Source organism: Macaca nemestrina, chromosome 19 (genome assembly GCF_043159975.1).
Source record: "Macaca nemestrina isolate mMacNem1 chromosome 19, mMacNem.hap1, whole genome shotgun sequence".
In the NCBI taxonomy this organism is placed as follows: domain Eukaryota; kingdom Metazoa; phylum Chordata; class Mammalia; order Primates; family Cercopithecidae; genus Macaca; species Macaca nemestrina.
In genome coordinates this window covers 5,786,769-5,800,870 of record NC_092143.1, presented here as the reverse complement: position 1 = coordinate 5,800,870, position 14,102 = coordinate 5,786,769, and the positions used below count along the sequence as shown (strand labels likewise).

Here is a 14,102-nt window from a genome sequence, read left to right as displayed (position 1 = left end):
TGAGTTATACTAATATAAATAAATAAAGCGACAAAGTGGGTGAGAAGGAGCAGTGCCCCTTGATGAAGAATCTCCGCTCATGTAGGAGGGAAGTGGGAGATCCAAGCTGGAGCAGCTGCTGCTGCAGGTGAGACCCCTGACACACTCGCAAATTGGTAGGCGGTTTAAGGAACGGGATATTTGCATAGCTTGAAAGCACCTCCCAAGGAAAAAAAAAAAAAAAACAGAAACTTCACAGTGGAGAGACCTGGCAGGTGCCACCCTCAGATCAAAATGAACTTGAGCAGTAATGACACATCCACACCAGGCACTCCTGACACCACGCCCTGAGGAGGACGTGTCAGTTCTGGGAACATCACACTCATTGTGAAAAAACATCAGACAAACACAAACGGATGAAACGTGAGGAAAATCTGTAGTTGGTTTTACGCGGATGTTAATCTCTTAGTTTTGATCCCTGTGCTGTGGCTGCTTAAGAGGTCAGCTGGGCGAAGTGTGTCTGGGGACCCTCTATGACTGTTGCATTTTCTCTCTAAGTCTCCTGTCATTTCAAAGTAAAAACAAAAAAAGAAGACAAGGGTAGTGGCTTCAGGTACGGCTGGACCCAGCACTCAGTGCTATCTGGGCTTGTGGCTCCAACTCTCAACTCCTCCATCAGAACTGTGAGAAATGCCTTCTTTCAGATTCTAATCCTGCAAGAAGAACTGCATGGTCTTCCCCCAGAAATCCTAAGAGTAGCTGCTGGTGTCTCGTGCATGCGAGCTGCATATGGGCCCGCGTCGGCAGGAACCCACGCTGAGAGGTGCTATGGTTTGAATGTCTGGTTCCTCCCAAACTCGTGTTGAAACTTAATAGCCATTGTAACATATTAAGAGGCAGGACCTTGAACTGGTCAGGCCATGAGGGTCCTGTCCTCCTGACTGGGTGAATGCTGTTATTGTAGGAGTGGGCTCTTTACAACAAGGCTTGTTTGGCCTCCTCTTGCTCTCTCTACCCTTCTCTGAGCCCTTGTGTTGTGGGATGACACAGCCAGAAGGCCCTCGCCAGGTCCTGGCCCCTCCACCTCAGACCTCCCAGCCTCCCAAACCATGAGCCAATACATCTCTGCTCATTGTAAGTTACCTAGTCTTGGGCATCGTGTTATAGCAGCAAAAAGCAGCCTACGGCAGTCACCGTGCTAAAACCTGCAGCACCTTGCGTGGCTCAGGGCAGTCAGGTTCCCTTGAAGTAAGTGGGAGGTCGTCACCTCTGGAAGTGCTAGGGGAGGGTGATCTGGAGGAAATCACAGTGGTGTTCTACTAGAAGGCTGATGACTCCTGGGGAAAGTGCCAATGCTCACCTGCATCTCTGCAAGCTCAGTCCCTGGTGGAATCTCCAGGAGCACAAGGGCCATCTCGACAGCTCCACGTTCCCAGCACCCGGCCCAAGCCCGGCCCATGATCAGACAAATGCCTCAGTGGGGTGGCATGGATGTTTTGACACATCCAGACTGCCGCATGTGAGAAGCTGAGCTGGCGTGCCACTAGCTGTTTTGATGTAAACAACAGTTTTGTAAAACCCTGGACCTAATGGGTCTGACTAACTGCTGGTTCTGTGAACTTGAGCCTCCGCGTCCTCCTGTGTCAGAAGAGCACAAACCACTTTTGCGGAGAGGTTATGAAGACAGAAATGACCCTGTGACCCCTTTGCAAAAAATGAAGAACTGTTCCCACTCATGCATGAAGCTGGATCTTCTCAAGTGGGAAACAGGCATGGTAAATAGATACTGTTTCAGCCTGTGTAATCTGGGACCAGTTTTTTTTAAAGCAAGTCTAAAGTTTTTTTCAGACTACTGCAATATGGTACATGATAGGAATATTGAAATTTATTAAAAACAAAAGACTTTCTCTAAGTGTCACTTCTAAGTTTTATTCAAAAAGCAGATACATCTTAGGTCCTTTAGAGAAAGGTGTTTCATACATCAAGAGGCATTGAAAATTGCAGCCACTTGGCCCTCTAAACATTATATTACTAAACTATTTTATTTACTGAAAAGACAAAATGCCTTGAAAAGTGTCCATGAATCCAACGGTGGTCTGCAGATTCACAAATGAATTATTTGAATATTTCTAGAAGAGCAACCATAGATTTATGTCCATACTATTTACTGGCCTAACAGTTGCAAGAAATTGTATTAAATGGAAAAATGTGAGAAAGTAAATATCTGCTGCCTGATATTGGAGAGGAAAATTGCTACTACGTCACCCAAGTAAGGAGCTGCCAATTTTAGGGATCATTTCCCTTTAAAAAATGATTGACAGTACCTTTAGGGGGAGTTAGAGTTCCTCCCAAAGGATTCATTCATTGCTATTTATATAATTCATGTTACAAAGGGCTTTAAAGATGTTTGTCTAATGTTTCATTGCATCCCAGTGAAACAGGAGGCTTCGTCCGTGTGCTATAGAGGGGAAAGGCCTGAGAGCCGTGTGGTGGCCTGCCGTCACTCGGCTCCTGGGAGGCAGCCTTGGGACCCAGGCCTCCCCCCTTCCCCTCCCCTTGCTGGGGGACACTCATGGCCTCCCCTCTGTGGCAGGAGGCCAGTTGTTCCTGGTGTGCACTTGGCCTCCCGCCTTTCCCACTGAGGTCTCGGTATTTCTCCTTCTGGTTTCCCCCATGTGATTTCTTGTTGACAGCTTTGGTAAAGGTGCAATTCATAGACCAAACAATCCACCTGTTTAGTGTGAACAATTCAGTGGCTTCTCATATAGTCACAGAGTTGCACAACCATCTCCAGTTGATTTCAAAACATTTTCAAAATGTTTTTGCCTCCAAAAGAAACCCAGTACCTGTAACCTATCACCTCCCCCACACAATCGCCCTGTCTCCCTCAGTCCCAAGCATCCACTCATCTACTTTCTGTCTCTATGGACTTCCTTTTTTCTTTTCTTTTCTTTTTTTTGAGATGGAATCTGGGTCTGTCACCCAGGCTGGCATGCAACAGCGTGATCTTGGCTCACTGCAACCTCCGCCTCCTGGGTTCAAATGATTATCCTGCCTCAGCCTCCTGAGTAGCTGGGATAATAGGCATGCGCCACCATGCCCGGCTAATGTTTGTATTTTTTAGTAGAGACGAGGTTTCACCATGTTGGTCACGCTGGTCTCGAACTCCCGACCTCAGGTGATCTGCCCACCTCTGCCTCCCAAAGTGCTGGGATTACAGGCATAAGCCACTGCACCTGGCCTGGACTTTCATATACATGGAATTATGCAATATATGGCCTTTAGTTTTTGTTTGTTTGTTTTTAAGAAACAATGTCTTGCTCTGTCACCCAGCTGGAGTGCAGTGGCACCATCTTGGCTCACTGCAGCCTCAACCTCCTGGGTTCAAGTGATCCTCCAGCCTTCCAGGGAGCTGGGACTACAGGGTGCGTGACTGTGCCCAGCTAATTTTTAAATTTTTTGTAGAGACGGGGTCTTGCTATATGACCCAGGCTGGTCTCAAACTCCTGGCCTCAAGCAATTCTCCGAAGCTACCATGCCTGGCCTAATATGTGGTCTTTGTGTCTGACTTCCTTCACTCAGAAGAACGTTTTCAAGGTTCATCCATGGTGTCCCATGCGTTAGTACTTCATTCCTTCTTATAGCTGAGTAGTGTTGATTTTAAGTATAGACCACATTTTGCTTATCCATCCATAAGTTGGTGGACATTTGGATTGTCTCTACTCTGTCTATTATGAATAATGCTGCTGTGAACATTCATGTCCCAGTTTTTGTGTGGACACAGTTCCTCATTTCTCTTGGGTATATGCCTAGGAGGGGAATTGCTGGGCAATACAGGAATTCCAATTGTAGCTGTTTGGGGAACTGCTAGACTGTTGTCCAAAGCAGCTGCACCATTTGACATTCCCGCCAGCAGTGTACCAGGATTCTGATTTCTCCACACCCTCAACAACACCTGTAATCTTTCTGATAGTGCCATTCTAGTGGGTGTGACATGGTATCTCAGCATTTCTCCCTGGACCCAATCAATACAAAAATGATGTCGCTTCCAGATCCTGAAGGTTAGAGATAAGACTGATAGTCAAACACCTGTAGAATCCAAGAGTTGGAAGGGCAAACGTAGGGAGCAGCCAAGACTCCTGGGACAGAGAGCCCGAGGAAGAGCTACTCCTCAGGGCTAAGTCCAGACCTTGTTGGAGACAGCGTGGCCCCGGCGCAGTGCCCGGCAGAGAAGTCCCTGTGGAGAACTTGCTGGAATATGCCTTCCAGGGGTGCCAGGGAAGTTGTGCACAGGGAGGTGGCTTGCTGAAGGCACTGCATGATGAGACTTCCCCAGGAGGGCGTCAAGGGAACTGCTGGCTTCCGGACGCTGCTGGCCACCATGCTTCCACGAGCACAGGCCGGCTGCAGGAAGCTGTCCATGAGGGGGCACTCTGCTTTGTCCCTCCAGGGCTGCAGTGGGAGGCTGCCTCATTCTGGGAATCAGCATAGGATTACCTACACGTACAATCCGTGCTTTAAAATATCAGCTTAATTAATTACAGTCCACTTTGCTGACTATTTTGACTCATAGGTCAGAACTTGGATGGGAAAAAGAGGCGCCATTGCTCAGACCTCTCATGCCCAGCACTTACTAGAAAGGAGGGAAGAAATTGGAATACCTCTGCTCCCCGGGCGCCTGCCCTGGGGTCAGCAGTAGAGGTTCTCCTGTTCCTGCTCCCACCCCCCAAGTCCTCCCTAAGCCCTACAACTAGTCCTCTCAGGGAGGCTTATCCTAAAAAAAAGTCAATTTGATAGCAATCATTTCACATGCTTGGGTAACCCAGATCTCCCTCAGGGGTCTTTGCATTCGTCAACAAATAGTTCCAGGAGATGCTGCTTTGGGAGCCTTTTCCCTATGGCCAAAAGCAAAAGCCAGGCCTGTATCAAGTTCAGGCCACAGCAGGAAGTTGGCCAGTGGGAAAAACACCGTAACCTTGTCTGATGTAGAAAAAGACAGAACTTGTTGTGCCACATTCTTAACCTGGAAGAGGGTCAGCTGAGTGAGCCCTTCTAACCTGAAGAACAGTTAACTCCTCCATGTGACTTAGGGAAAGTCAAGTTCATTCTTTTCTTGTTATTTTTTTGGTGTCTGGGCCAGATAAGTCATGCTAGAAATGTTCAGGATCCTTAATCAACAGTGTATTCATTAGTGAGGATAAGTCTAAGCTACTGTGACCAAAATGATCAAGGCTTCCACAGGGTGAAGGTTTACGCATTTGTTCTTCACACAGAAGTCTGAGCAGCAAGTTCAGGGCTGGTGTGGGGGCTCCTGTATCATTTGGGACCTGGATTCCTTCCATTATGAGCCTCTTCCTTTTAGTTTTATCTCATAGGCCAAGATCTCTGCACCAGCTCCTGCTGGAGCAGCCAGTGGGAAGGAGGAAAAGAGAGGGCAAGACATGATCCCTCCATCTAAAGACACAAGCCACGATTGAACGTTTCGACCCCTTGCCTCTACTCTACAGAAAACAGTCAGGTGGCCACATCCAAATGTATGAGAGGATGAAAATATGCCTACCTAAAAATTCTACGTAGGAGAGGGAGAACAGATGTTGGAAAACAATAATCAGTTTTCTGCACACTGAATGTCCACCTTTAAGTTCCTCTATTACATCAATTATACCATGACATCTGCCCCAAGGAAAACAAATAGAAAAAAAAAAAATAAAAGGAAGAAAGAAATAAAAGGCATCCAATTTGGAAACAGCAAAATTTTCTGTTTGCAAATGCCATGATCTTGCATATAGAAAACCCCAAAAGAACTCCACCAAAATACTCTCAGAACTAATGAATAGTTCACTTACTAAATGAACTCAGTAAAGATTTTGAATACAAAATCAACACATAATTAGTTGCACTCCTATACACCAAAAATAAATTACCCAATAAGAAATTAAAATGATTTTATTTACAATAGCATCAAAAAGAATAAAATACTTAGGAATACATTTAACCAAGGAGATGAAAGATCTATATACCAAAAACTGTAAGACATTGATGGAAAGGAAGATACAAATGTAAAGGTATCCCACGTTCATGGATTGAAAGAATTAATATTTTTACAGTATCCATAGTACCCGAGGTGATCTACAGATTCAGTGTAATTCCTATCAAAATATCAATGGCATTTTTCACAGATAGAAAAAAAATCCTAAAATTTATATAGAATCACAGAGGACCCCAAATAGCAAAAGCAACCTTGAAAAAGAGGAACAAAGCTGGTGGCATCATACTACCTGACTTCAAAATATACCATAAAACTATAGTAACCAAAATAGGGTACTGGCATAAAAACAGACGTTTAGACCAATGGAACAGAATGGAAAGCCCAGAAATCAATTCACACACTTACAGCCAATTGACTTTCAACAAAGGTGCCAAGAACAAATGGGAAAGGACAGTCTCTTCAATAAATAACAATGGGAAAACTGGATATCCATATGCAGAAGAATGGAACTGGACCTTTATCTCACACCATACACAAAAATCAACTCAAAATGGATTGAAGACTTAAGTGTAAGATTCGAAACCATAAGACTCTTAGAACACAGAAGAAAAGCTTCATGGCATTGGTCCTGGCAATGATTTTTTGCCTGTGACACCAAATGCATAGGCAACAAAAGAAAACAATAAACAATTGGGATTTCATTAAACTACAAATTTTCTGCTCAGCAAAAGAAACAACAAAATGAGAAGGCAACCTATGGAATGGGAGAAAATATTTGCACATATCTGATAAGGGGGTTAACCTGCAAAATATATAAGGAACTCATACAACTCAGTAGCAAAAAAAACCAGAAACAAACAAAAGTAACCCAACTTTGAAAATGGACAAAGGACCTGAATAGACATTTTTTCCAAAGAAGATATGCAAATGGCTAACAAGCATATAAAAAAATACTCAACATCGCTAATCATCAGAGAAGTGCAAATCCAAACCACAATGAGGTGTCACCTCACACCTGTTACTCTGGCAAAGACAAGAGATAATAGGTGCTGGAGGTGACACTCTTGCACACTGTTGCACACTGTTGGTGGGAATATAAATTAATGCAGCCATTATAAAGATTTCTCAAAACACTGAAACCAGAACTACCATATGATCCAGCCATGTCGCTTCTGTGTATTTATCCAAAAGAAATGAAATCAATATGTCGAAGAGATGTCTGCACCCTCATGTTCATTGCAGCATTAGTCACAATAGCTAAGATAGGGAAACAACTAAACGTCCATCGGCAGATGAATGGATAAAGAAATCGTAGTCTATATACACAATGGACCACTCTGCAGCCAGATAGAAACAAGGGAATCCTGTTGTTTGTGACAGCACAGATGATCTTGGAGACTTTAGGCTAAGTTAAATTAAGCCAGACACAAAAATACAATGCTGTTAAATCTTACTTCCATGCAGACTCGAAAGTCAAACTCATAGAAACAGACTAGGATGGTGGTCGCCAGAGGCTGGAGGGTGTGGGAATGAGATGGTGAGCAGAGGGTACAGACTTTCAGTTACAAGGTAAAGAAGTGCTGGGATTTACTGTACAGGAGCGGTCGTGATGGTGTGTTCATTCATTTGATTGGGATAATCATTACACAACGTATACATATATCAAATGATTACATTTGACACCTTGAATATATACAATCTTTATTTGTCAACTAAATGTTTTAAAGTATATATAACACATAGAAGAAAGACTCATGGAACACACTTTGTTATCAATTTTTCGAAGAAAACTCACCGTTCGCATCAGCCCTGAAGCTTTGGGAAGCAAGCAGCATGAGGGGAGAAGGCGGTCCTGGTAAATGGTGCTCACGCCCTCCTGTTCCTTTCACCACTGCACAATCAGGAGGCAACTGTGGACCCTCTTGGGCTCGCAGAGCCCCCTGGGCGGGCGGTTCGTCGTTGGTGACTCTTCAGTGTCATAAGACACCTGTGTGTAGTAGAATCTGTTACTACTTACTCTACATGGTAAGAGAGAGGAGCTTTCACTCACTCACGCAGAATTCCGTCAGTCTGAGTTTCCTCAAATGGCCTTTGATAGGAGGCTGGTTCAACAGACAGGTGCCAACGTAAAAGAAACAGTGGTTTAGTCACAGCAGAAGTTCCTCAGAACAACAGATCGTCATGACCAAACCCCACCCAAAAGGGCGCAGAGGGGGCTTTCGCTGCGATGTTCGCGTGAGATGGTCCTGTGGCCTGAACCCCTGGGGTCCAGGCGACCAGCCAGGGTGAGGCTGCTGGAGCCACGCAGGAGGAAGTCAGGGCCTGGACTCCTACGGAGTGGAAAAGACCCGAAGCCCCATCCAATCCTTGGATCTTGAATTTTGTTGTCTGCTAATGGGCACCCCTTCTGAGAAGACGGCTTTCCTGCTGCCCTTGTCGCAGCCCCATCCCCACCAGGAGGCCCCCACTTCCTCTGCCTATCCCTATTTCTCATCTGCCCATCCCAAATCAGATGATTTCTCTGGAAGTGGGCCTGGCCGCTGGCCTTTTTTAAGCTCCCAGGTGATTCTAGCATGCTGCCTGCTGGAGGGCCTGACCTCTCCAGTCCCACCTGCCCTCCAGGAAGGCTCACCTCCTCCAGCTCCATGCCTGCCCCAGCATCTGCCCAAAGCATCCTCTTCCACGTTCAAACCCAAGACTTCTGTCCACGTGATCCACTTAGCCGTTAGCTGCAGCCGCTGGGCCATTTCATACATTTGTCCTGTCTCCTTGAAGGCAGGGCTCGGGCACTTGCTCAGCCATTGTTCCCAACGCAGGGCAGCACCCAAGACACGCTTGTGAAATCTCACTAGGTGGGCAAGGCCTGGGGGCGTCTGGGGTGAGCTGGAATCACGTCAGCTCCCGCTCATTGTGCACCCACTGTGTACGGTACTGCGTACTCAGCCCTGCGCTGAGTGTGATACACACTGTTGCCACTGCCCGGACAGGAAACCCGTGCCCCCAGAGGGCAAGAAGGTCACAGGGTACAGCCCACACCTGGGCTTCCTCCTCTGGGAAGGCTTCCAGAGAGAGGCAAAAGCTGGATTTCTGTGGGGTTAAAAAGAGTTGGAGGGACAGACAGGAGCGCGTGTGCGGAGATTTATCTTCCCAGAGCTTGAATGGAAGCTGTTACCGTCAACTTCATCTCTAAAGAGCCCTCTTGGACATGTTCGAGTGTCCCAAGACGGGGCAAAAGGTCTGCTTTCATCTCTAATCATAACCATCACCAGCTTTGCCTCATTGAACCCGGAGAAGGTCGGTTCCTTTCCAGGGAAGTAAATGGGAGACTTGGAGAGGTGACTCCACCGGCTCTGTTTAGAGTCCGGAGTCAGGGAGGACTGTTTGCGGACCAAAGCATGGTGTTTCCAGTGCTGCGGGATTCAGAGTGATGGGCATCGTGGTGCGTCATTACCCAGATCCTTGGTGGCAGTAGCTTGGTGCGGATGGTTGAGGAAGAGGAGAAAGCGGAAGCTGGTGAACACCGCTGAGGGAGCAGATCTTTCTCTCCCTCCTGGGAGTACAGGCTCCTGAGGCCCATTTCTCTCTCCACTGGGTGTGACTGGATGGCGCCACGTGTTTGTGCTACCCCAGATACAGAAAGATGCCACACTGCAGGGAAGAGGGCCCCAGGCATGCTCAGGAGGCCTTCATGAGCCCCAGCTAGCTGGGATAAGGAGTTCCAACTCTGCCACCCCAGAGGTTTCTTCATTGGTAAAAAGTATGTGTCCTTTCATTCAACAGTTACAGAGTAGCTTCCAGTGTGCGAATCCCTGTAACAGTTATCAAGAGAGAAGACGGCTTGTAAGTGAGTGCAGTGCCACCTGGGGAGTGATGATGCCTTATGAAGGGCATGGAAGGTGCCGGGGAATCTGGCTGAAGAATCATGATAGGATTTTGACCAAGCGAGGTCTGTCAATGGGGCATGTCATTGGCACAGAGCTTATTTACCAGGCACAGACTTAGGATGTATTTCTGTCTGCCGACATGGTGTACATCATATTCTGCCGACACACACAGGTGGTGGCCTCTGACCCAGCAAAGTCAGAGGAAATACTAGTGCCAGGCATTGCCCCTCATACTCTCCAATGGAAACCTGGGAAGCTGAAAAGCACAGCCTAGCTTAGGTTCACATGTGTTAGGAGTAGGGAACCCAGAGCAGCTTCTTGGTCTCTCTCTCTCCCTCTCTGTCTTTTCCCCTCTCTCTCCACCACCATCTCTCTCTCCACCACCATCTCTCTCTCCTCTCTCCCTTTCTCCCCTCTCTTCTCTCCACTGTCTCCCAGATTTAACTGGCACTGAGATGAAGATGTTTGAAGATGAAAGACTGAGAAGGCAAAATAATTGGAATTCTTGTAGGAGCACTTTCGCCTGGACTTGTGTTTGGCTTCTGTTCTTGCTAATATCCATTGGAGTCTTTCCTTCCCTCCTTCCAAACTATATTAGTAATAGAATCAAATGTCTTCTATTGTAATCAGCTAGCAAACATTTTAAAAATTTTTATTTATTCATTTTTAATTTTTATAAAGAAGGGGACTCACTCTGTTGCCTAGGTTTGTCTCCAACTCCTGGCAAGGAATCCTCCTGCCTCAGCCTCCCAAAGTGCTAGGATTCTAACAAAATATTTGAACCAGCTCTGTTTTCCTCTTTCCTGTTTTCTAGAAAAAAAACTTATTGTGAGGAACACTCATATCTCACATATTTTCTGCAAGGAAAGAGTAAAGTGCATTTGACAGAGGCTGGGAAAGTGGAATTCTCTGATCTGAATTACGTGGACTTTTGAAACCCTGGACTTGCCCCTGGGCTATGCTCTTGCCAAAGGTGACCTTGACCGGGCAGGGACAAGGTTTTGCACTGATGGCTGCAGGCAGCAGGGCCCCCACCCTCCTAGGGTCACAGTCCACACCTGGGCCCCACCTCATCCTCTCCTTCCTTTCCAGCCCTTGGAATTCTGAGTATGATCCCAGCAACTTGGCCTTCGGGAGAAGGGCCAGGCCCACTTCCCGGGAGCCGCTGTGCTAGGCCTGGAGCTCAAGGAGCCCGGCCCAGCAAGTGTTGGGGAAAAGGTGAGAGGATGGGGAGGAGGTGCAGCTGGTGGAGATACTGTGCCTCTGCAAGGGAGAGGGGCCCAGCCCTGAGAGCCACACTAGCCTCAACTCGCTGAGGTAATGAGTTCCAGCTCTGCCTTTCCAAAGGCTTCTTTGTTGGCAAAAATTATTTGATATTTGTCCTTTCATTCAGCAAAAAGTTACAGAGTAACTCTCCAGTGTGCCAATCCCTGCAAGAGTTATTAAGAGAGAAATGATGCAAAAGAATCCCAATCCCCCAGAAAAGTCCCGGGACCCCTCATCCCAGGGCTCTGGCCTGTGCCCTGGTGCCTCCTTTTCTCTCCTGTCCCCTGACCTTCCCACCAAAATTTATATGTTGATGTCATAACCCCCAGGACCTCAGAATGTGACCTTCTATGGCGATAGGGTCATTGCAGATCGAATTACTTACCTTTAGGTAAGGTCACATGGGCATAGGGTGGACCCCTGATAACTGTGTCCTTATGGGAAGGGAAAATCTGGACACACACACACACACGGAGAAAGTCACATGAAGATGAGGGCAGAGATCGGGTGATGCTTCTACAAGACAAGGGATGCCAAGGACGGCCAGCAGCCACGCAGGTTGAGGCCTGGAACATGCCCTTCCCACCCAGCCTCAGGAGAAACCTGCCCTGCCCACACCTTCATCTCCCACTTCCAGTCTCCAGAACTGAGACCAATTTCTGTCGCGTAAGCCACCAGTGTAGGGTGCTTTTTAGAGCAGAGAGTGGGGCTCAGAAGCCAATACCCCAAAATATGGTGCTTTGTGCCAATTGAACTGAAAAGGAGATTCAAGGCCTCTCGCTTCCCCACCCCCACCGTCTCTCCCAGAGATCCTGAAGTGTCCTTATCTCCTTCAAGTCTAACCCACCAAAGAAGAAAGGTGGCCCCTTCCCTGAGTTCCCGTTAACTGAACCCGTATCTCAGGAAGGAAGGCTGACACCGAACATGCCGGACAGACTTGTCAAGACCAGTCTGCTCTGGGGCCCAGCGGACTTGGCCGAAGACTGTGGTGTACTCATCAAGCCCACCTAATCTTCCCTAGTGAGCATTGATTGTCCTCAGCTGAAGTCCTCTTTTCTCCTCCCGTCACCTGTTTCGCCAGCATCCAAGCCGCCACTCCTTGTGGAACCTCAGGAAGGTGTCTCAGCTTCCCAGCCCCATTGGGTATTGGTCCTTCATTCTGAAGGCTCCCATGTCACGTAAAACTAGGATCAAATCAATCTGTATGCCTTTTCTCCAATTCAACTGCCTTTTGCAAGATTTTTCAGCGAACCTTCAGAGAGCGGGGTAAACGCTCCCCTCGGCCCCTACACAGCCCTAGGAAGCTAATCCTCAGCCATAACATTCCATCACGAGGGCCCACAGCCACAGCGTGTGGGGGCCCGTCACGTGAGGGGGCTGTCACCTGAGGGGGCTGTGCCGCTGGCTCGGCTCTGCCTGCTGGCCAGGGCCCACTCCGTCTCAGAGATGATACACTCATACCCGCAAAGAAGAACCCGGGGAGTCACAGGCCGAGCCAGGCTGCTGGCTTCCAGTGACATCACATGACTTTGAGGCCACTGCCTCATCCTGTATCTGTGCATATGAGATGCATTGTCTCTTCCTCTGCAGTTGAGCTGAATGAATACCTCCGAAGCCGCTTTGTTCTCCAGATGTGAATAGCTCCACTATACCAGCCTCGTCTTCCTTCCGGGGGACAACGTGGGTCAGGGCCCAGAGAGATATTTAATGTCACCCTCTCGGGGCTTTGACGGGACTAACTCTGCCACATCTTTTGGAGGTTGGGAAAGTTGCTAGAGGCTTCAGAACTCCAGCCGAATGGATCCCAAACTCGGGAGAATGGTGAGTAGGACCTCCACCCTCAGAGTCTGTGCACTGGGCGCCACACTTCCATTTGTCCCAGGAGCACGTGTGTTAAGCCCAGGTGGGTAGGTCGGGCACCCAGTGTGGCCCCAGATGCTGCTCCTCATGGTGTTCTCAGGTGCTGTCTTGGCCGAGAAATGTGGTGTTTGGAATTATATTTTATCAGTAATGCTTTTGGATGGTTGTGTGTTCTTAACAATAATTAAATGGCATTATTGTCAAGTAGTTCATATTCAAATTGTTCATGAACTCAGTCTTCTTAAATCAATTTTTTTCTGTACTTTTTCTCTTAAAAAAATGAGTTTGCTCCTGGAAGAATTTGCCTAAATAATGATAACAGTGTGCTGTTTGTCCTGGTCCCAGTTTCCCGGCTTAAGGGCTAGCGTACGAGAGCTAAAGAGAGCTAAATCGCCGGGCTAAATCACCCGAGGCCTTTCTCGGGGAGGTTTCCACGGCTCAGGTGCAGACCTGAGTGTGGGTGTGGCAGGAAGGCTTCTCTCTAGGAAAACAAGCAGGCAGGTGTCTTTGGCTGTGAGGTTTTGTGGGGTTGTGTCCCAGACTACTTGGATAGATAAAATTCATGGACCCTTTTATTTCCATTGCAAACACACACATACACACACAGAGAAATTTTCAGAATTTTGTGGAAGGTTGATACGTAGAAGACTCTCAAAGGACCCTCAAAAGACATACTGAAACAAATACATGCAAATGCGAGGCTAGAGACACAGTGAGAAGGCAGGCGGCGACCTGACCTAGAATCACTGTTCTGAGAGAGAGAACCTCACCCTGTGGCTTGGCCATGCTTTCCATTGCTGACTTTTTTTTTTTTTTTTTTTAAAGAACCCATGACTGGCCAGGGCACTGGGGTGAGGGTTAGAAGAGGACATTTCACTGAATACTGTCCGTCTTTTAAAAAGTTTTAAACTGTGTCATGATAGTATCTATTCCAAAACATGAACGTTAAAAGCAATATGAAAGAAAATAATTTCCCTGGCTGGGCACGGTGGCTTATGCCTGCAATTCCAACACTTCAGGAGGCCAAAGCGGGAGGGTCGCCTGAGCCCAGGAGTTCAAGACTGGCCTGGGCAGCATAGTGAGACCCTGACTCTACAACTTTAAAAGTAGCCAGGCAGGGTGGA

The 14,102-nt window shown here is 47.4% G+C and overlaps 1 protein-coding gene across 1 annotated transcript in view; it reads left to right on the top strand.

Annotated features, from left to right (window-relative positions):
- Positions 1-12,691: 12,691 nt before the first annotated feature.
- LOC105489329 (carnosine dipeptidase 1) overlaps positions 12,692-14,102 on the top strand; it is a 47,522-nt gene continuing 46,111 nt past the window's right edge. The window contains exon 1 of the mRNA XM_011754070.3: positions 12,692-12,939. Coding sequence (XP_011752372.1) covers positions 12,916-12,939 — 24 coding nt within the window. The 5' untranslated portion in view covers positions 12,692-12,915. The remainder of the gene's footprint in view (positions 12,940-14,102) is intronic.